Raw genomic sequence first — 11,061 nt, 5'->3', positions numbered from 1 at the left:
ACACATCGACGCGAAACACTTGGAGCAAAGAAAGATATACGCGACAGGGTCATCATTAATGTTGGTGGTAAACGTTTCGAACCCTACATAAGTACACTGAAGAATATTCCAGAAATTCCGCTCGCTAGTATTCTTGACAATCGCTCAAAGCTGGACTATGATCCCGAGACGGGTGAATACTTTTTCGATCGCCATCCGGGTGTCTTCGCACAAGTTTTGAATTATTTACAAACGGGCAAACTGCACTGTCCTCGTGGTATCTGCGGTCCCTTGTTCGAGCAAGAAATGGCTTATTGGGGCTTACAAGAGCAACAAATGGAGTCCTGCTGTTGGCCGAATTACACAAAACACAGAGATGCTCAGGAAAATTTGCAGGCTTTGGATTTTAGGCCGAAATATGAAGATGATGCCAAAAAGTCGCGAAATGAGCGACTTTTCAACGATCCTAACTTGACATGGTGGCAAAAGCATCAGACTATCATATGGGAGATCTTAGATGATCCATATTCGTCTTCTACAGCAAAGGTATAGTTTTTGTTGTCATCATAATTCAGTGATATAGTTGGCACTTACAGGCTTACAAGTAATTTCATCAGGGTACATTCTCCGAACCGCAAACCGCATCTGCGAATACAAAGTCGTTATAAGGACTTTTGGTTTACCTTCTTCACTGTTTCTGCAATTTAGAATATGAAACAACCAAAACTAAACCATAAAACACAAGAAACAAAATTTAAAAATGAAAATACTCATAAATTAATGACAAGAGAAAATTATTGAATAAGTATTGATGGCACCTACGGATTGATTTGTTAGAGTTATAGGCACCAGCAAAATACGAAGAAACTACTACTCAAACGGTTATTGAATAAAATAAAGGGTAGGCATACAGACAAAAACTTCCAAATGTTTTAAGTTTCCTTTTTTTTTTCGCACTCTTGGTGGAGGACTGCTCATATAATCAACGGCTTCTAGCCAATGGACTCCAGACCCAGGACTCTATTCGTTCAGCAATAGCTATATATGGTTACTCTGCCTCGTTCCCATACGAAACGAGAACGGGGTTGCAGATTACTGAGCTCGTCATTTTTTTCTAATAGGCCATTTCCGAGTTGCTGTTTGCCTCGGTTTCGGAGTGAGTCTTGGTGCTCAACTATTGTAAGGAAAATGAGTTTGATTTGCATTAGAATACGCAACTCATTTTCATTTAATTGGTTGTGCTCCAAACTGAGGCATGCAGCAACTCGGAAATGGGCTGTTGATCTTTGTCACAGGTATTCGCCTGGGTTTCTTTGGCCTTCATTGTTACTTCCATATTCACGATTTGTCTGTGGACTGTCGAGTTCTTCAAGGGCGAAAGAGAGGAGGTTGAAACGCGAAATGTTACTCTCCCAGCAAGAAATTTAACACAGAGAAATTACAGTAAGTACTGATAATGATAATAAACTTTATTTAAAGCGGCTTTGTCTCGTTACTTTGGGGTGTTTAAACCTCCAGTTTAAAACTCGAAAATGGTAATGTGGAATTCCTTTACTGATAAATTCAAATTATCGTTACGACACAAACAAGATGATTCACAGCGAAAACGACCTTTATCCAGGTGATTTGCAACTTGAAAACTGTCGGGCCGACCTTTTTCCAGATTATCAAAAGCAATCCGTTTCAATCTTGTTCATTTGTGTTCATCCATGCTTCTCTTTACCTTTTGATCCATTTCTTTCATGCTGTTCAACAGTTTTGTATTGGTTATTGCAATGTTTCATTCTAATTTTCGGGTGTCGTGAAATTAAATAATTTTGTGTGACATAGCCACTTTAACTGTCGACAGTGTTTAGCATTGGGGCACTATTTGAGGACACTGAACACAAATCAAATTAGTTGAGATAGAAAGAAAAATGAAAACAAAATCTGTGTGAGAGTGTCAACCGTAAATGTATATCGGCAAAGTGCCTAATACAGGGTTTGAATAATGTCGCGTGTTAAAAAAAGCCCTTTTAATGGTTTCTGAGCAGTTCTGCATGTACCGGACAATTTTCGAAGGACCATTTGAAGGGCTTTTTTAACACGCGTCAACTCCGCAAACACTGGATGACTGGAAGCACTTTCCCGATACAAATTTACGAGAAACACTTATTTACACAGATTTTGTTTCGATCTATTTTCTAAATCAGCCAACAACCCCTTGGTGATTGAATGTAGTTTATAATAATTCTTCTATTTCATACTCCTTAAACCCCTAAATGTGCCAAAGTACTAACGGTTTGAACTTGACATTTACAGTAACCGACCCCATAGTTTCGTAAGCATCACCGGTCAACGAACAAGTTGGGATTTCATTGTTTTGTACTGGACGTTTGATTCGCTAGATGTGAAAATGTTGGAATTTATGTTTCAGTACTTCCGTCTGGTTCTATTATTTTCATTATCTGGGTGGCCCTAGTTTCAGTGGACGCACTGAAACGCATTTTTAGCGAAGGCTGAAATTACAGTTGAACATGACATAGTTGTTGGGTAGTCGGTCATTCATTTTGACTGTCCCTCTGTTAGCTCCTCACGGTCAGCCCATCCATTGGTAAATCAGTCACATACTGACTTCAGTACTGTTTCGAACCTCTAACTTAACTTTTAAGAAATGGATCAGGAAATCTTAAACTTTGACCCCAAGTTCAAACAGGGTCGCTTTGCAGTGATGGTAACTTTTTAACCTTTTTTTTTTTCAGCAACAGAGACAAGTACAAAATCGGTTGGTTCCCGGACTCCGATGGAGGTGCTGACAATAATAGACTCGGTGTGCACTGGTTGGTTTACCTTGGAATTCCTATTGCGTCTGGTATTCTGTCCCAGCAAGATTCAATTTGCAAAGAAGCTGCAAAACTGGATTGATTTGTTGGTTATCATACCACTGTACCTTCTGCTTGTGTTTCAGCGAACGACACTGATCGAAGTGCTAAACACAACTCGAGTGGTTCGCATCTTTCGTTTCTTCAAGCTGTTGTACGATCTACAGATTCTTGGCAAAACAGTGAAGGCAAGTCGATATCAACTCTTTCTTCTTCTCTTGATCCTCTTGATTCCTGTTGTTATCTTTTCCAGCCTCGCCCTATACGCCGAAACGGACTGGGGCACTGTGAAATCTCAGGCCCAGTTTCACAACCTTCCAAACGCCATGTGGTGGGGAATCATCACCATGACAACGGTGGGCTACGGTGACATTGTCCCAGAATCCCTTTCAGGCAAGATCATTGGTGGTATCGCTTCTATTTGTGGTATTATTATTCTTTCAACTTCTGCTTCTGTGATCGGTAGCACCTTCTCCCTGTACTACAACCTGGCTCAGGCACAACTTAAGATTCCCAGGAAGAAACGAAGTTTTGAAGTGGATTACCAAACACTGCCCACCGTATTAGCCTTCAGAACCAGCCAAACGGATTCCATGGTCATCTCAAATAATTCAGACAGCGGTTATCACCGATCTCCTAACCGACTTCAAATTTGTGAACGCGATGGCGGCAGTTTCGTTTTCGAGACGTCCAACGATCCTCCATTCCCTAAGTCGCCAAGTTGTGCGTGTCAGGTATCCCAAGATCCTTCGATACCTTTGCGGCAAACGGTGGCAGCTTCTCCTCCAACTGGTCCCCCACTTAGCAGAAAAGCAAGTATTAGAAGAGATAGTATTCTTGTGTAAAGAAACGTAACATGGTTTACTTGTTTTCCCATTTCATCAAATTAATGTTTCATTTGATTTACTTAGTTCGTTCAGACAAAGAGCTTATTCTGCATGTAATTTGGAGAGCCAAGATAAATGTTATTATGGTTTTGGCAGTGGAGTACAAATGCTTCCAAAAATTCCCACCAATGTTGGCCTAAGGACGTTTGGCAGATGCACTGTGCTCGCGGACCGTTACTCCGCAAACGGACCTCACAACTCCCAACAATCGTTTAGCCCTGGCCAAGGATATTGGACGTATTTTCAATAGTGTCGACTGTGAGTTGCAAATAGATCCAATAAATTGTGGTGTTGCTGTTGTCCCGAGGAGGTTGGAAAGATGTTGGATGGTGTTGGCAAACGGTGTGTAAACAGCAGCTGCTCCAACAACGTTGGCCCAAGGTTGTTGGACAGATGTTTAATTTTGTTGTCCACATACAGTAGTGCAAATGGCCTCAACAATTTCCAACTTTGTTTGCCAAATAATGTTAGTACGGTATGGCGTTGGCTATTATGCTTAAACGGATGCAGTAAATGTTGCAAACGACTTAAATGCCATGGCGGAAACTATGCAAACCACGATGCAAGACTGCCGCTGTACACTTCGATGATCAGGAAACAATAGAATTGTTTTGACTAAGCTCTTGGCTCCCAGAATGTTTGATCATTTTTCAATCTCACGCAACAGGGTATGCAAAACGGACACAACATGAAGAAATATAACAATAGAGGCCTGCCTTTGTTGGCAACAAAGCGAGCTGTCTTTTCAGTCTGTTTACTGATGTTTTTCACATTCCATTGCGAAAAATGTCTAAGTTGTCTTCGATGAGGCATTGCTGCACTTTTGATTCGCTTTGGTCTTTATTTATTTATTGTTAGGGGTATGGACTGATTTAATTGAATTTGTTGAGGACGTGTAAATTTTGAAACTTGCTTAAAATAATCGAATCGCAAGAAAGGACTGTGGACCCAAGCGAGACGTGAATATATTGTCTAGGATAACTGGCCCTGGGGTGATGGGTTCTTGATTACCATGAACAATTTTGATAAAGCATTGTTAGACACTTGAATTAGAATTACCATTATTACTGACAACACTGTGCAACACCCCAGGCAATATGATTCCGTGGACTACAGAGATTTTGCACTAACGTTCCATAAAATTTATAAACAAGACTTTCAGAAGGTGCCCAACTGAGGTTAATGTCCCTACTCAAGGAGGCTAGAAAGTTGAATCATCCGCAGATATCGTTACAAAAGGAGCACTTTCCCTCAGCCATTCACTCCGAACGTTTAGTCCAACTCTGGTTTAAGGTGGCTCAAACCAGTTTCAACCTCATCAAGAAACTGTATCGTCTCACTCTACAACACTGCATTACCGTAAAGCATCACGAAGCATCAATGTTATGCATGATGGTATTACGTGAGAAACAACAATTATCCCTTCACAAAACACTCTTAAAAGCGAGTCTAAGTGCGAAGTTTTTGCGATGGTAATTAGTTCTACTTTACATATGAAAGAAAACTAATTTTCATGAGCAAAACTTCGCACTTAGATTCACTTTGAAGAGGAGGCAGACATGAACTCGAAAATGGCCTATTGGAACTATAGCCGTCTTCACACTCAATGTTAATTATAATCAACTGAAGTATAATTCAGGCTATCATTCTCCATTCAATTTTATTCACTTGAGGTTCTGTTCAGATCTGCGAAAAATTAAATACAATAGGCAGGATAACCTCGCAGTGTGAGACAAAATGGCGCCGTATAGCGTGGCTACCTCGATTATCATCACCATGCTTGAGGCGAAAAGAGAACCAAGGACAGCTTCCGAAAATACCACCACGTGTTCGCCATTTTGTTCAATTACGCACTGTGATTACTTCAAACAATCCCTTTGAGGTTGTTTGAAGTAATTATAATTCAGTTATAAGCCGGGACTGTAATTAGTTGATGTGAACCCAAGTCATATTTAATTCGATTATAATTTGATCATAATGGAGACCTAATGTGAACACGGCCTATGACTGTGTAGTCATGCATACCTCTCTCTAACCGAGTTCAATTACAAAAAATCAAGAAGACGTAAACTTAAAGCGTGTCCCGCCGGAAAAAAAAAGGTTACACTAGTATGACAGTTATCATACCTCTAGATTTCTTAAGTAAAACAACTATAGATAAAGTTTTTAATTAGTGGACCTTCTTCAATTTGCTGTGACGTCAGCTTTCACATTTCTTTACGGTGGTCAATTTACAAAACCAACTCAGTTTATAAACCCATTTCTGTGTTCCACTACCCCATCGACGCATGCGCAGCACCACAGTTTCTTTAGAAACTAAACCTTTATCGGAATCGCTTTGTCGGAAAGGAAAACGAAAAAGTGGACCCCCGGAGAGATTCGCTCGACCCCTGGTTTACGAGACTTGCACTCCACCAATGAAATACGAAGAGTGGCGGAGCATGTCGAACCTGTGATTAGATCAGTACTATCAGAAGTGGATACAGTGTCCCTGTTATGTCACTATGTTGGCTAAAACGAGATCGGAATTTTCCTTTCGTTGGAAAGGGAAACAAAGAAGTAGAGCCCCCGGAGGGACCTGGGCCCAGTTCCTCAAAAGCCGATTAACGCTAATCTAAGATTAACAATTAACCAAGCAGTTTATTTGTCTACCCCCAAATGCTGTTCAAAGCAGATTTTCGGCAGAACTTTACATGAGAAGACGTCAATCTTGAAAAACAAAAATAAGCAAAAGAAACTTTCACCAAAAAGTTGAAAACGTGAAACTCTCGACCCCTGGTTTACAAGAACAGTGCTCTAACTCCTGAGCTACGAAGGCTGGATGACATTTTCCGTTGATGGTGAGCTTAAGACGGCACGAGATTGAAAGATTAAGACGAAAAGTTTTGTTCTTTCAAAAGGAGGAACAATGAAGTAGAGCCCCCGGAGAGATTTGAACTTTCGACCCTTGGTTTACAAGACTGAAGGCTGGATGACAGTTAACAAAGAGAAACTCCTTACTTTTATGAAATTGTTTGCTGAGCCCAAATTCGCAACTGATAAGATGGCGTCGGTGACACTTTAAGCACTATAGTGTGTAAAACGGGATCGAGATATTAAACACAGAGCTGGGTTTATCAACTGGGTTGATATGGTAAAATGACCACAGTAGAGAAATTTGAAAGCTCACGTTTCGACTTTCTTTTACGGTGGCCAATTTACCATATCAACTAAGTTGATAAACCCATCTCTGTGTTTCACTTCCCTACCGGCGCATACGCAGCACCACAGTTTCTTCAGAAACTACATCTCTTTATCCAGAATAACTAGTCAACGTTCGGTAATATATTGATTGAAATCAGCGCAGTATACTGTTAGCGCATTGATCTAAGATATTTTAACGTCGACAGGTAAGTCACCATTTGTAACACACTTGTTCTTAAAGAATATATTTGAGTGACTGTAAGATGAATTTCTTTGTTATCATCATCAAGCTGCTCATTCCTTTCCCCCGTCATACACTTGCGCCTCTTCAGAATAAGGCATTTGCAAAAAGGGTCTGGGGGTGGGGTTCTGTTAAAGAGAACTAAAATCCTGGAGTTGGAACGATAGAGCAGCCGTAAAACTTCAATGATTATTTCAGATAGAGGCACCCTGGAGCATTGAGGAAGCTGAATGAACGATTCGGAAAGCCATTTTTTCTGATGCAAACTCCTTTTTGGTAAAATAGAATTCACCTAAATTTGATTGCAACCATAATTTTCTCCGCATTAAATTTATTACCCGCTACAAGAAGTGGAGGTTCTCTTGAAAACTGCTACATTCTTTGTCAGGCTTAAGTTCTCCGATTGCCCCTACTAAATAAGAAGCACCAAATAAATAAATAAACAAAGAGTTAATGACGCCCATTTCAAGCAGGAAAGAAACTACTCTTCAACTGTTGAGCGCTTTGTTGTTTCGTCGTGCAAACGTGGCGGAAGGAAGCGATTGCATGGGAAGACTTAAAACGTGACATGAGTCATTTTCTGGTTGAGAGATCACGGATTGAAGAGCTTGGTGATAACTTTTCTAAGGTCTCAACTTATTGCTTTTTATTTAATTCTAAATGATCCAAATTTTAAAAGATTTCATCTCAGTGCTAGCTGCCACCATTTACATGCATTTGAAGGAATAATCAAGAATTATTAGGTGACGACTTGAAAAGGATGATTGTGCATCAAAGGCGGTTTCAGGTATTCAGTATTGTTTCAAGTGTTTGAAGTCAGTTCAGGATTGTGCTTTAAAATAGAACCAATAGTTCTAAATAAGTTCAAGCATAAGTTAAGCGAGAGCGTCCGCTACTGCCTGTTTATTTCTTTTTTAAAGTACGGATTCTTGCGTGTTTTTCCACGCCACGCCCACCGGCTTAACATGTCATGACATTTCAGTTATGTAGATACATTGCCTTTAGGTTTTCACTGAGCATAAACGAATAAATTTCATGTCAACACAGCTGTTTTTAGAGATATTCGTTGAAATGTTTGTTCCCGAGAGGTTTTGGCACCATGTTGTTCGGTGATCCTGTCCGCCCAGCGTTATTTCGCTTTACCACTGCAGCGTTTCAGTTACCTTTTCTATCGTGTGTTCTTTGTTTCCCTGTGCGGTCAAAACTAAGTGTTTGGAATGTTTATCGTAAGAGCTGATCAGAGTCCACGAATTGTTCATGAATGCATAACCAACCTCAAACATGACCATTTATTCACTATGACGCTGAGCAAATTTGCGCTTAAAGATATAGTTGATATTGGAGTTACAGATCATCTTTACTCAGAGAGTCCGAGTAAAAAATCAAAATCAAATCATGTTTTATTAAGTAAAAGATACATAAAAGTAAACGTCAGACGTTATCCCTATTAATGACGCTCCCTATGTAAAATATTTGGTTTATGACATGGCTTAAATTTGGGAGGAATTAAATCATTACATATGCCTAGAGTAATTCCTTCTATAAGTTCTGCTCAAAGCTTTGATGGACGTCATTGTACGATTGAAGTCCAAATTTGATGCTTCACTCCTCAAAAATATGCTGTGTGTGGCGCAAAGTGATAAAATATTAAAGAAAATCAGTGATGCCTGAAATCCGGATTGTTACTGAGTAGAGAACATTTGGTAGCTGTTGGACTGAAAGAGAGAGACCATGCAGACACCCAATGGTCGCCGTGATTACGTTGTATTGCTTCGACGGCAACAGATTAAATGAAAGCAAAATTCCCGTCACCATGATAGTGAAATAAGTCAAAGTAAGTTGATTCACTTTCTTTGAAGAAGAAGGCAGAGAACAACAAATTTTTGTCTTAAATGAGATGCAGATACAATTGCATGAGGCTGCCCATAAGATGCTCCAATTTTTTGACTGAAAAAGCTGCTCGAAATTTTCCAGCAAGTTGCTTAAAAGTTGCTCCAAAATTTCAACATTGCTTCCCATACATTTTCCGCAAAAAGAGGCTAATTACCAAGACAAAGAGTCACATGCCATACCATCTCCAAGGGATCTTTTCTTTGGTTGAGATTCACTCGAATTGTCCGCCATATCTTTCACGCACCGCTGACCAGCTGAATTGCATTTAAATATCCACAGGGTAAGCAATGCTCCACAACTTTCAATTTTATTTACTACTAATACAAAGAAAATAAAGTTGAAAAATGAAAATTAAATTTGTAGAGCATTGGTTACCCTATAACAAGAAAACGCAACGTGTACGTGAACATGGACACCAAAACGAAGCAAACGACATCTAAAGCTTAATAATAAGGCTGTTTCCTTTGTTTTACTTTGATTTTATTGTCTTAAAATAAAAGGCGTTGCTCGACACAAATAAAGGTGCCCGAAATCGGGAAAGTTGCCCTAAAGTTGCCGAGCATGATGGACAGTAACCTGCAATCAGGCGATCTTTTCTTTAAGAAAAGAACGCCTGATCTCAGGTTATATGTACAACTTTGGATACTATTTTGAATTTTGCAGGTCCCCCCTGTGGGGGGCAGAGAGTAATTTATCAATAGGTCTTGTCTACCGCTACTGACACCTCTAAACCAACTCTCTCTCCCCACGATCCCTCACGTTCATGCGCAATCCCGATACGGAAATTGACCTTTTCACGGTTTCGGAAGCCATATTGGTTGGGGGCAAACACGGCTTAAATGAGAGTGAATGTATGGGAATTTTGCCGACTTCGAACCAGTATAAATCCTTAAAGAGATTCTAAAAGCTGACGTTTCGAGCATTAGCCCTTCGTCTGATTCGCTTCTTTAGAAACTACCCCCTTCCTAAATCCTTAAAGGTATGGTGGTTGTGGATAGCGAGAATACCTCTCAAAACGTACTTGTATTGAGATTATTTTCGTGAAGCAAGGCAATCAGAATCAAGCTATAATTACAGTAAACGAAATTTGTAAATTTCATATAAACCCTTGTAAACAAAATTCCCGCCGGAAATTTGAAGCGACATGAGATTTCTAATATCCAAGTTTCACACGTTGTGCCTTGTGCAATGATCCAATTTTCCGTTGAGTGAATGATATTAATGATATTAATGAAATGACGAAAAACATTTTTTTGAAATCTGCCTTTCTGCAGCGGAGTTATAGAGGTTTGAATTCGGCCAAAATCCCATACATGCACTGTAATTAAAGACGCGATGGCCCCCCAACCAAGATGGCGTTAGAAACCGTGAAAAGGCCTATTGTAAATTCCGTAGAAGTACGAGTGGCTGTCAGGTATTTTCGTCACTTGAGCGGGAAGGCGTAACACAACTTCACGAAACAATGAGAGCCTACCATTGGCATGGTTTACAAGAACAGTGCTCTAACTCCTGAGCTACGAAGGCTGGATGACATTTTTCGTTGATGGTGCGCTTAAGACGGGACGAGATTGAAAGATTAAGATGAAAAGTTTTGTTCCTTCAAAAGGAGGAACGATAAAGTAGAGCCCCCGGAGAGATTTGAACTTTCGACCCCTGGTTTACAAGACCAGTGCTCCAACCCCTGAGCTACGAAGGCTGGATGACATTTTCCGTTGATGGTGAGCTTAAGACGGGACGAGATTGAAAGATTAAGACGAAAAGTTTTGTTCGTTCAAAAGGAGGAACAATGAAGTAGAGCCCCCGGAGAGATTTGAACTTTCGACCCCTGGTTTACAAGACCGAAGGCTGGATGACAGTTAACAAAAAAGAAACTCCTTACTTTTATGAACTTGTTTGCTGAGCCCAAAATCGCAACTGATAGGATGGCGTCGGTGACACTTTAAGCACTACAGCGTGCAAAACGGGATCGAGATCATTATTAAACACAGAGATGGGTTTATCAACTGGGTTGATATGG

The 11,061-nt window shown here is 40.2% G+C and overlaps 1 protein-coding gene and 1 non-coding gene across 2 annotated transcripts in view; one reads left to right on the top strand and one right to left on the bottom strand.

Annotated features, from left to right (window-relative positions):
- The window catches only part of LOC138024489 (voltage-gated potassium channel KCNC1-like), a 5,054-nt gene extending 166 nt beyond the window's left edge, over positions 1–4,888 (top strand). Inside the window, exons 1-3 of the mRNA XM_068871699.1 lie at positions 1–525; positions 1,275–1,422; positions 2,721–4,888. The exon at positions 1–525 is cut by the window's left edge and continues 166 nt beyond it. Of these exons, the coding sequence (XP_068727800.1) occupies positions 1–525; positions 1,275–1,422; positions 2,721–3,685 (1,638 nt within the window). The 3' untranslated portion in view covers positions 3,686–4,888. The remainder of the gene's footprint in view (positions 526–1,274; positions 1,423–2,720) is intronic.
- Positions 4,889–10,667: 5,779 nt separating this feature from the next.
- On the bottom strand, positions 10,668–10,740 carry Trnat-ugu (transfer RNA threonine (anticodon UGU)). The gene has a single exon. It is a non-coding gene; the product is annotated as a tRNA-Thr (tRNA).
- Between the last annotated feature and the right edge of the window lie 321 nt (positions 10,741–11,061).

Source organism: Montipora capricornis, chromosome 11 (assembly GCF_036669925.1).
Source record: "Montipora capricornis isolate CH-2021 chromosome 11, ASM3666992v2, whole genome shotgun sequence".
Lineage (NCBI taxonomy): Eukaryota > Metazoa > Cnidaria > Anthozoa > Scleractinia > Acroporidae > Montipora > Montipora capricornis.
This window is presented reverse-complemented; position numbering and strand designations above follow the sequence as displayed.